Below are 12388 nucleotides of genomic sequence, written 5' to 3' on the forward strand. Positions count from 1 at the left end.
TTGCAATGAAATCAGGCATTGCTCAGTATTACTAGATAGGTAACCTTAAACATTACAGTCATTAGATACAACTCGTCACTTAGCCAAAGTCAACAAGCTAGCCAAAGGTTTATGTACATCTGTCACACAGCCTTTCACTGTGTCACTATCTGCCAGGTTAATTAAACTTCTTCATGTAAAAAACCTGACTATCTTTAACTGTGCATATCGTCTAAGGCAGGAGGTAGGAATTTATTCCTATGAGCCAGTGGCGGTACCTTAGTCATAGTTAAGAGACATACCCCATCACATTAAACTCAAATTTGTTACTACGGAATATCTTACTGTTTCACAGTAATTGTCATTCTATGTTCTGGTTTACATTTTGCAGCTTGCCAGCAAGTACAAATTCACAACTGTAAAAGGGCAGGAATGGGGGGAACACTCCATAAAAGGTATTCAAACTAGTGAGAAAACAGTTACGAACAAAAACTGTTTTAACATTTGACTAAAAATGTCCAGCAAACTGGCCTGACAGGACTCCCTGAGCCAACAGCCAAGATGGATGAAGTGAGGCTTAGGGAGATGCTACAAAAACAATTTTGTATGAGAGGTCTGGAAAAGGAAAATGTTCACTCGTGTGTGTGATGGGGGACAAAAGATGAAATGAGGAAAAGAAGCCCTTGGATTTTTTTTTCTGCACAGGCCAAAAGGTCTGTTCAATTCCTCATTTTGGTGTCATCCTGTTTGGATGACATATGTTACAAATCCCAGTTCTGGTGTGGGCAGTCTGGATGACATCCAGCATGTTCTGCACCAGACCTGGGGGTTAACAGTCTTAAAACGCATATAAAAATATACCTTCATTCTTGTGATACAGCAGCTGCCTGCATGGGTGTCCTGCTGCACAGCCTAGCATGTCTGCCACTGCCAACTGTGTGCCTCTCATTCTGACCTCAAAACCAAGTGACCCATGGCATATGCAATGAGTGACCCAGTGGAATGCCTAGCGGCATGGGAACAGAGGGCCAGGTAATGGGTGGGAGGGAAGACTGGAGCACTGTGGGGCCTGTATACTCTGGAGTACTCAGCCAAGGCAGACAGAGGTCCTTGGTAAAGGAGTTTCACATTTACTTTAATGTATCAGTCCTGCCAAGGAGGCCAGGCAAAGCCATTAAGCAACCTTATAACTCTGAATACCCTACAGCAGATTTCCCATGTATAAGGTGCATGGAGGACTGAAAGACAATCTTCTGGCAACAGAAACAAAAACCTAAACACAAACAAACATGGCTGCAGCATAGAACATCTCATAAACTTCAGCTATCAATCTGTTCTATTTTCCACTTTACAACAGGAATGGCCATGTACGTAATTTATTTTATTGTATTTACTATGACTTAAGTTGAAATAAGTATTTTTGAATGTTGGGGAAGACAGAATAAGTGAAAAAGCAGCATGTGCTTCCTCCTCCTCCTGGCAGCTCCTTCCCTCACAGGTTAAAGGAGGAGGCAGGCGGGAGGGGAGGGAAGGAGTAACCGGCTTGAGAAGGGCCTGTGCTGTAAGGAGGGAGCAAGCATCATAGTCACAACAGGTACTTCCAGGAATCTGTCCTCACACTATATCAACAGTGAGGGAACTGCTGCAGAACATCTCAAGCTCATGTATCTGGATTTGAATTCCCACTGTTCCCAGACAGTTCTCCAACTATTGACATAATCAGGGGTAGGCAACCTTTTTGACCCGGGGGCCGGGTTGGTGTCCCTCAGGCGACTGGGGGGCCGAAGCCGGGGGTGGAGCTTCAACCCTCTGGGGCGGGGCCACATGCAGAGGGTGGAGCTTCCACCCTACGGGGCGGGGCCGTGTGCCGGGGGTGGAGCTTCCACCCTCCGGGGGCCAGGCCTCCCCATCTTTGCTGGCCCCTGATGGGGCCCCAGGCCCCGTCAGAGATCGGCAAAAAAGCTGGTGGGGGCCGCCAGCGCTGGAGGGCCCCCTGGAGGGCCCCAGCGACGGCACCGGGCCTCCCAGAGGCCCCCTGCCGCCGTCAGAGCCCTCCTGGAGGGCCCCAGGGATGGCAAAGGGCCCCCCAGAGGTCCCCTGCCGCCCTCGGAGCCCTACTGGAGGGCCCCAGGGATGGCAGCAGGCCCCCAGAGGCCCGCTGCCGCCCTCCTGGAGGGCCCCAGGGACTGCAAAGGGTCCCCCAGAGGCCCCCTGCCGCCCTCGGAGCCCTCCTGGAGGGCCCCAGGGAGGGCAAAGGGCCCCCCCGAGGCCCCCTGCCACCCTCGGGGCCCTCCTGGAGGGCCCCAGGGACTGCAAAGGGTCCCCCAGAGGCCCCCTGCCACCCTCGGAGCCCTCCTGGAGGGCCCCAGGGACGGCAAAGGGTCCCCCAGAGGCCCCCTGCCGCCCTCGGAGCCCTCCTGGAGGGCCCCAGGGACGGCAAAGGGCCCCCCAGAGGCCCCAGCCGCCCTCGGAGCCCTCCTGGAGGGCCCCAGGGATGGCAGCAGGCCCCCCAGAGGCCCCCTGCCGCCCTCGGAGCCCTCCTGGAGGGCCCCAGGGACTGCAGCAGGCCCCCCAGAGGCCCCCTGCCGCCCTCGGAGCCCTCCTGGAGGACCCCAGGGACGGCAAAGGGCCCCCCAGAGGCCCCCTGCCGCCCTCGGAGCCCTCCTGGAGGGCCCCAGGGACGGCAGCGGGCCCCATCAGAGATCGGCAAAAAAGCTGGTGGGGGCCGCCAGCGCTGGAGGGCCCCCTGGATGGCCCCAGCGACGGCACCGGGCCTCCCAGAGGCCCCCTGCCGCCGTCGGAGCCCTCCTGGAGGGCCCCAGGGATGGCAAAGGCCCCCCAGAGGCCCCTGCCGCCCTCGGAGCCCTACTGGAGGGCCCCAGGGATGGCAGCAGGCCCCCAGAGGCCCGCTGCCGCCCTTGGAGCCCTCCTGGAGGACCCCAGGGATTGCAAAGGGTCCCCCAGAGGCCCCCTGCTGCCCTCGGAGCCCTCCTGGAGGGCCCCAGGGAGGGCAAAGGGCCTCCCTGAGGCCCCCTGCCACCCTCGGAGCCCTCCTGGAGGGCCCCAGGGACTGCAAAGGGTCCCCCAGAGGCCCCCTGCCGCCCTCGGAGCCCTCCTGGAGGGCCCCAGGGACGGCAGCGGGCCCCCCAGAGGCCCCCTGCCGCCCTCGGAGCCCTGCTGGAGGGCCCCAGGGACGGCAGCGGGGCCCCCAGAGGCCCCCTGCCGCTCTCGGAGCCCTCCTGGAGGGCCCCAGGGATGGCAGCGGGGCCCCCAGAGGCCCCCTGCCGCCCTCGGAGCCCTGCTGGAGGGCCCCAGGGACGGCAGCAGGGCCCCCAGAGGCCCCCTGCCGCTCTCAGAGCCCTCCTGGAGGGCCCCAGGGACAGCAGCGGGGCCCCCAGAGGCCCCCTGCCGCCCTCGGAGCCCTGCTGGAGGGCCCCAGGGACGGCAGCGGGGCCCCCAGAGGCCCCCTGCCGCCCTCGGAGCCCTCCTGGAGGGCCCCAGGGACGGCAGCGGGCCTCCTAAAGGCCCGCTGCCGCTGCCGCCGCCCATCGCAGCTTTTCGCCGCTCTGGGCGCCGCCATTTTGGGCGGCAAAATGGCGGCGAAGTCTCGTGCGACCTCCCCCGAGGTCGTACGAGATTTCGCCACCATTTTGGGCAAAAAAATGGCAGCGGCCTCTAGGGCTATGGGCGCCGCCATTTTTTTGCCCAAAATGGCGGCGCCCAGAGCGGCGAAAAGCCGTGACGGGTGGCTGCGGCGATGGCGGCAACAGCAGCCAGGGGCCAGGCGGCAGGCCTCCGCAGGCCGCATCCGGCCCGTGGGCCGGAGGTTGCCGACCCCTGCCCTAAATAGTAGTCTACATGTAATTCGACAACGAAAAAGTGGGTAATTACAGGAAGTAACTGTACCTCATTATCTTGCAAACCAAGTACTTGAATGCTGGGCACGAGTTTTTAAACTTACAAAATGGTGACAAGGGCATACATATGCTACTCTTTCAGGAATACAACATAAACTCCTGTCATTCTTACCATGTCCACAAGGGCTACATAGAGGAACATGCCAGCAGTGACTGCAAAGATCCAGAGGGTGATGTTATTGGCATACTGTCCAACGGCTGTTCCTATGAGCATTCCTACATAAGCCATCATGGCCGAGAGGAGATTGTAAACAATGGCCTGCTTCACAGTCATGCCTGCCTTCAGCAGCACAGCAAAGTCACCTAGAAAGAAGACAGGAACAATACCACTATCACCATAAAGCATGGCTATGGCTCCTGGAGCCTGATCAGAGTCTTCCCTTACACCAAAGTGTGGCCATTAGGCCATTTTTGTGGCCTCCAGAGACAAAATTTCATTTGTTTTTTTTTTAATAAATGAATAAATTTGTTTCAGATGCACTCTAGGGGTGTGCAGAGGGCATTTCTGTCATGTTTGGAGCTGCCCTGGAGGTCAAGAACAATTTTTGTAAAACTTTACAAAAATAATTTGACTTGAAATATCCCAAATGTCCTCTAGGGGGAACAGGTCACATTCCCACCATATTTTGTGTGCCCCCCCCCCCCCCAAGACAAATTTAGACCCAGAGACGCCTTTCTTGCAACAGGAAGTGAACAGGAAATATTTTGTTTCATTTCCTACTGTTTAAAAAAGTCTCTCCTGGCTCTAAAATGGCCCAGAATAATCCCAAAACATGGTGAAATTTACCTTCTCTTTATGCCCTAAAGTTCACTTGAGGGCATTTTTTGGGGATGGGATGGGAACAGATGTGGTGTAGAAGTGTGGTCCTCCAAGAGCTCCCTAGTCTTCCACAGTTGCCTACTCCTGCTTTACAGAAATCCAGCAGCTGACATTCACATATCCTCACTTTGATCGGATACATGTGGTTTGATAATCAAACTATTTCAAATTATCTGCTTTCATCTTCTGCTAAGTCCATGTTATAAGTAAAATCTACAAATGGGCTAGAATCCTGTTGCTTACACCTGCTGGTATAATAACTCCCAATTAACTAGTGGGCTTCAAGTATCTTGACCATATTGTAATATTTGCTAATTGACTAAGTCCTTCTGCTGTATACACCATGGTCTGTACTTTTTCTAACAACATATCAGAGGACAGTCAAGTTTCAGAAAGGGTGAGGGGGCATACAATCCTTGATTTGCTCCTATAGAATGTCAACCATAGTTAGACACTGGGCAATACTAGAGCAGTATTACCACTTCATGTGTTTTCATAAGCTTTCATGTAGTTTTGTGAACCTGGTGGTTTTTATTCCACCCTATCAGCACAAATCTTCTGAATCAAAGAGCAGCTAACCAACCCACACCTATTGCCACTAGGGAAATTTGATGACTGCAACCATGAACTGGAAACACAGCTTAGCTGTAGAGTAACTGGATGCAGTGCAAAGAAAAAGAGAACAGAAATCAAATAACCCATTTGATGGTGTAAAGCTGGTTGACAGCCTTTAAGTCTACGACATGATCAATTGATCCTTCCTACATTCCCATCAGCTTGTGGGAGTAAGAACAGAGCCACAATAAACGATTCTGTGTTGAAGTGCTTATGGCAGTGGAGAAGAATATCAACCAGAGAGAACATAAAACACCTGAGAATAAAGCAGAGCAGCCCAGGGCTGAGAAGCAGATTTCCTCTGATATGCTGTTAGCATCTGAAATCCCATCTGCCCTTGTCAGCATAGCCAACAGGGAGAAATAATGGTTTCTGCAGCCTCACAGCATCAAGGGGAAGGATGTTCCCCATCCCTGTTTGGGATGCTGAGGCACACAACTGGCCAGGAGTTCTCCATGCTCCAGGTAGGGTGTTTGAGCACTGAACCAGAAGCATAAAAAGCAGCTGCTTGCACCAGAGACAGCTGGGAAATCAACATGCTCTGAACAAGGGTGCCTGAATTTTATGAAGATGGTAGAATGCCTTAAGCTGTATTAAAATTAGTGACAGAGACTTGCTAAAAGTTATCCTGGAACCTGGCCCACTGCTGGCTCCCTCATATCAGCAACTGTCTATAGCAATTACAAGTATATTTCTATACTGCTTATCAGTGCACTTAAGCAGTGCCTAAGTGGTTTACACTGGTAAGCTAATTGCTCTCAACAAGCTGGCTACTCATTTTAGCAACCTAGAGAAGGATGCAAAGCTGAGTGGACCCGGGAGCCCTGTCTGGGATCAAACTCACAACCTTTGTGGCTGTGAACAGCATTTAACCACTGCGGCACAAGGATGTTCTATTCTGCTACTCTTGCACTGGTCCTGTGCTGAAGGACAAAGAAATATATTTTTTAGTCTCAAGATGGCTCTGTGTCATAGCATCAATGAACTGGTTCACATAGTTGGTTGTGGATAAGATCCATCCCATGCTTACAGTTCACCAGCAGCTGCAGCGGCTTTTCAATCTAGTAGCCATAACTATCTGCTGGTATGCCTTTTTCAAAAAAACCTCTTTCAACATTGCTACTCACCCTTCCACCAACAAGACTTGACTTAAAGCAAGCAGCAATGTAGCAGCCTGCCATTTTAAACTGATAGCTATCACAGCTCCTGATTACACTGTGTTTGCTTTGAAGGACTCATGTGACCGCTCCATTCCATTTTCACATCCTTTCTACATCCAACAGGCTATGTTATCTCAATTAACATTACAACTCTTTTTTTTTGGGGGGGGGGGGGGTTGTAGTTTTCATGCTCATTTCAGCAAAACCTGAAATGCTCAGAAGTCCAATGCAGGGAGATCATGGATACACTGTGGCTGTATGGCTGCATTACCAAATCTAATCTATACAATTTTGGAGACAAACAATTGCTTCTATTACTATAGCAGCGAGCTTAGAAGAGGAAAGCATGCACAGCTGACATCAGATTAACTGATTACCCAATTCATGGGGAAGCTCATGACAAAATACTGCTACGGAGGTGCTGATTCCTCCTGTCAAGCCAGCACTGAAAGCTGCCCCTGTGGTGGGGAGAAAACAAAACAGAGAATGGTTATTTCAGTTTGTCTACTGTGCAGCAAATTGTCAGCAAAGAAACAATAAACAGAACTCTCTTTGTTCAAAGTCTCTAAAAAAACAGCTGGATTTGTCTGTTGAATGCTTGTGGTCCCACCTTCCGTTATGAAACACTGTAAACATACATGCATGCCTACACATACACATCCCAGTAAAAGGTACTAAATTATATCTGGGATTTGGGAGAATCTGAATTTCTTTCAGAGAGATCAAGATGTGCAGCTTGGCTTTGATCCTGTCTTTGCACATCAGAGATTCTACATGTATCCCCAGCTCCTATTCCAATAACTTACTCCTGTGGCATACGGCTGAATAAATTTTCTCTTTCTTGATAGAGCATTAGGTCAAGAGAACACCAAACCATTAGCAGCACTAAGAAGCAAAATGAAACCCACCCACCACCCATGCTGGCATTGCTAAGAACAGCAGCTGAATGATGAAAGCTTCTCCTGACTGGAATATACTAGACAAGTAAGAAGGTTCAAGGTATCTGGCAGCTATTCTGAAACATCAGGCAAGGAGATTAAGGCAAAGGCACATACATATTTATTTGTCCTGGTGGCTGCTGCAAACAAAAATTACCTGCAGTTGTAGACTCCAACAGATTTAACAGGTCTGTGTATGCAGATAGACTAGTAAAAACATTTGTGGACTAGTTGCCTAGGTGGACTTATTTCTGAAGCTAAGTTAAGGTACTAGTCCCATGGTTTATTATGGCCTTAGGAATAGTAGAGTTGGAGGAATAGACAGAGCATACTGTGGTCCTGTGGTCATGAAGAGTCTGCATTTCTAACAAAGAAACTAAAGAGGAGATCCCACTGTGCTCCTCATCACAAGACAGAACTAGGCTCGGGGGGGGGGGGGACGGGGGGACTCCTTCTGAAGTGGCCCATTCCCTGCCCACTAATCTAGGAACAGTACTTGCTCAAAGACAACAGAAGCTCCTTCACTCCCCACTGAGGTTGTTCCAATACTTTATTTTAAAGTGAATGCCACTGACATAGCCTCTAAATTTGGAAATATGGTTGGGAAATTCAGCAAAAATGGGTGGAGGAGACACACAGTCTTTGCACTGCTTGCCCAAAAACAGCAACAACCATAAAATGAATCAAGCAGCTTACATTTATGTGAAAGACATTTCCTCCCCTTTGTTCCCAATCTTATTTTCTAAGTTTTTCTACCGTGTCAACATCTCTACCATCCTATTTTATGTACACACACCAGGATCCTTCTTTTTGCTTACCAATGGCCAGACCATCACTGAAATTGTGGATACCATCTCCCATGATCACCATCCAGGCTATGTTTGCTATGCCTGTGTCTTTCAGGTCCTTCCCAGAATGACAGTGTCCGTGAGAATGGTGGGAGTGCTTGTGTGACCAAAGGTGGTTGTGTTTCCTCATGATGATCTTGTCTGCTCGGTGGTTGCTTTGGTGAGGGAGATCGTTGTCCTGAACAGCATGGGAAACATCATTATGGGAATGGAGCATACTGTTTTCTTCTTCTACAGACAGGAAGGCTTTCGGCAGGGAGTCCAGTTGCCCTTCGAGGTCAGTTAGTTCAGTTTCATTAAGTCGATCATCGGATAACACAGAATCATCTGCCCCTGTGTTGAAAGAGCCAAGGAAGCCATGTATGTTAATTAGGAGTGACAACGGTGCCTTAATTAAGACAGAGATGTTGCCAATATTTTCCTGAAACTCTAATCCTACACATCAAATGCTGAAGGAAGCAACATTCCTAAATACATGTTGAAGGCAGCATGAACAGCATTAAAAACACGGAAGAGCCTGAATAGATCAGACCAAAAAACCTACAAGTTCAGCATTCTATTCATAAGATGGAGCATGACAGCTCCCTCCCATTTGAGTTCCCTGAGAAATGGCATTTAAAGTCATACCTCCAACATCAGAGGAGATAAACTAGCATCCACTGACAGCATTATGTGCCACAAATCAACCCAACTCCCTTTTAAAGCTGGGCAATTTGACAGCTATTACTACATTTTTACAGTTGCAAGTTTACAGTTGTAGTTTGGAAGTCATGCTGCAGTCTTGATAGAAACGCAGCAACAATGTAGGAAACAACAAGTACAAAAGAGCAACAGGCCTATTTTATTTTTAATTTGTCAGACTGCCCTGTTTAATCTACAGTTCTGATCATTTTTAATCTGTAATTTGTCAGAAGAAAGATGGCAACATTTCAATAGTGTGCATGTGTGCTGCATATGAAAATTAAATTAACTTTAAAAGCTAAATGTATAAATAAGACTCTCTGTCAGGTCCACCACACAGTGGTCTGTCTGGCATCTCTATGGGAAGGGATCCAACTCAGAACCACACAACATCCATGCAAAAGTTCAGTTCCTGGTAACTCCAGGAAGTGCTGAGGGAAAACGTCTATATTGAACTCTGGTAAGCTGCTGCCAGTCAGTGTAGACAGTGCACAACTAGGTGTATGAATAGTCCAACTGAGAATAAGGCACTCTGGATTTTTGTGAGGGTTTTTCTTTTAGCACAGAAAGATTCTTTTCCATGAGCTCTAAGACACAAGTCTAATCCTGCTAAGCGTTTAAAAAAAGGCCTCCTGAGATCTTGCTTCTGTCTAGTTCTTGTACATTTATGCCTGAGTCTATTCAGTTTGTAATCATTTTTGCACTTTTCCATTTAATATGTAACTGTCCTGGCATTCTTTCAGCCATCCTTATTTAACAGGATCGTAAATAAGTGTTTACTATGCTCGTATATAGAAAGGTCACCTGCTTTCCAGTAGAAGCCAGCAGCTATAAAATTACAATAGAAGCTTCACTTATATACCGCTTCATACCATACTAAGCAGTCTTTAAGCAGTTTACAACTGTAAGCTAATTGTCCCCAACAAGCTGGGTACTCATTTTAGTGACCTACAAAAGGATGCCAGGCTGAGTCGATCCCGAGACCCTCTCTGGGATTGAACTAACAACTGTGTGGTTTGTGAGTGAGTGGCTGCAGTACTGGCATTTAACTACTGCACCACCAGGGCTCCTTAAAATTATTTAACTGAACTCCTGTTTATTTTCTTTATAGTATCCTACAAATAAGCCAGCATTATCATTATTCAGAAGCTGCCCAGATTCAGACTTCCATGGGGAAATAAATTCCATAGCTAAGGGACACCAAGCATGCCCAATTTATATGGACTGTAAACTTAAAGAGTGTGTTCTCATTTGAACTCAGAATGGAAAGTGGAGGTAGTGTCTTTGAGAGGATAGGCCCAGACTACTTAAAACTTCCTAGAGCACCACCAGCATCTCACATGAGTCTGGAAGGCACTAAGGAGCCAGAACAAACACTTGGAGCACTGATAAACTTGGATTTCTTTGGGCAGTCCACTTTATGCCATTCCAGAATGTTGACTGCAACAACCATTCCAACAATGGGAAAAACAAGAAAATAATATAAACCAAAAGGACTCTCTGAACAAGGTCAAATCAGCCTATTGATATTTGGAAAGAAAGGTAAATCAAATGACACTAGTCATTCAGTGTAACTAAAGGCACACAAACATTTGTAAATCAAATTTATAAATCTTCCATTCATGTTCAAATTAAAAATTATTTTCAGTTTCCTTACCATAAATTACTTGGTCAGATCAACAACTCTTGAATGAACAATTTCACCAAACACCATACTATGGCTCTTTCCAGGGAAATACACAAATCTATGAGTGATTTATTTTCTAGTTGGCAGGGTGGGGTGGTGTCAAACTAATCTAGATTTCTAAAATTAAATGGGAGTATTAGTTCTCGATTTTTTTAAAACCATAAAGCATAATAAATTCATAAGTATTGTGTTAGCTTTAGATTGTAAGAGGTTTCCTTTCAAACTATTTTGTTTACTATTTGTGGTAGAGAAAGGTGTCTTACAAGCACAATACACACCCCTGCCTTAATTCCCACTTAAGCAAAACTAGGAATCATACACCTCAAACCGAATTCCAATTTATTTTAGTTAATCGGATTAAAGTAAACAGGCAAAACTAGATCTGTATCTACTAGTAGCTCTTTGGTGTGATCTGTACTAGATTAGCAAGGGTTTCTGATTCACAATTCATTTATCAGGAGCAACAGTGAAACAAATCTTCAAGCACATAAACCCCCTCTAATTTATATCAATAAGATGTCAGCTTGGGGAAAAACTTGGCTAAGGAATGACTGTGAGATCCATACATTTTTCATACACAGCACAAACTTCTGGGGACAGAATTCTTTAATTCTCACATGCAAATCATTTGCACATATCTGGTTGGTGGTACTGGTATCCTAGTAAAACAACAAAGTAGATTCCACAAGCCTGAAGTCTGCCTATTCCTGGATTAAGAGGCTAAAATATTTTGCTTTACTTTGCCACAGAACTGCAACTCTTGCAAAACAGTGCCTACTGCTACATATACACAAATCATAAAAATGAAAGAACACTGCAAAATGTCCATATATAATCAATTTAATTAACTGCTTGGAACTCCTACAAATACTTTCGCTCTCATTACTGTCAATTAATGCAGATTTACTGAGGATGGTTTACACACAAGAGAGCAAAAAGGCCACCAAGCCAGATTGATGGCTGGTCCAATGTAAGTAAATGTGTTTGCATAACACAGAGAAGGAACAGAGGAAGACTAATAATAACTGGTTACCAGCTAGAGGCTTGAGCTGAAGCCAGTCAGCATCGGGCCTGTTTAGTTTATGATCTGAAAGTTTCCTCCCAACTGGTGATTCATCAACCATCTGTTTTTTCTTGCACCATTTCTGCTTAGTCTGAAACAGAAGAAAAAAGACCAGGCTATTAATTGTTAACTTGTAACAAGAGGATGCTAATGAAGAAACAAGCAAAACAAACAGCTATCTATGGAAACCAAGCCCACATTCATTTATGATACTGGAGTCGCTCAGCCACAGAATGTTAATCCAGGCACCTACACTGTTCCAATGCATTCCCTCAATGTTCTTAGCAGAGGCTCCCCATTAGAAATATTTATGACAATGGCTTTCATTTCCATTGTTCTGGTATGCTGTTCAAAAGCATTTACTAATCTGTACAATACTTCTGTTCTTTTTCCAGTGGAACTCAATGCATGTGGAGGGAACACCACAGAGCCCTCTTTTCTATCCGGCACTTGTGTTGCCACTGCAGTGCTGGACACACAACAGCCTGCCTGTACATGACTGAGAACAAGAGGACCTTCCATACTGTACATCCAGTGATCCATGGTACCCACTGGTCTTTTTTTCTTTTCTTACATCCAATGATCTCAAGTACACAGGCTAATTGTGCTCCTTATGACGATGGCCAGGCCCACTGCAGTGTGCCCAGCACAGCTGCAACACCCCAACTGAGGACCCAGGG

The 12388-nt window shown here is 47.3% G+C and overlaps 1 protein-coding gene across 6 annotated transcripts in view; it reads right to left on the reverse strand.

The window, feature by feature from the left end:
• Positions 1-12388, reverse strand: part of SLC39A10 (solute carrier family 39 member 10) — a 60481-nt gene that overhangs the window by 2710 nt on the left and 45383 nt on the right. For all 6 annotated transcript variants that reach the window (XM_089519547.1, XM_089519543.1, XM_089519546.1 and 3 more), the window contains 4 exons: positions 11679-11799; positions 8248-8610; positions 6869-6949; positions 4009-4199 (listed from right to left, as the gene is read on the reverse strand). In XM_089519547.1, the coding sequence (XP_089375673.1) occupies positions 4009-4199; positions 6869-6949; positions 8248-8610; positions 11679-11799 (756 nt within the window). The remainder of the gene's footprint in view (positions 1-4008; positions 4200-6868; positions 6950-8247; positions 8611-11678; positions 11800-12388) is intronic.

This window comes from Sceloporus occidentalis, unplaced genomic scaffold, assembly GCF_023333645.1.
Source record: "Sceloporus occidentalis isolate IW3139 unplaced genomic scaffold, rSceOcc1.0.p SCAF_4, whole genome shotgun sequence".
Classification (NCBI taxonomy): domain Eukaryota; kingdom Metazoa; phylum Chordata; class Lepidosauria; order Squamata; family Phrynosomatidae; genus Sceloporus; species Sceloporus occidentalis.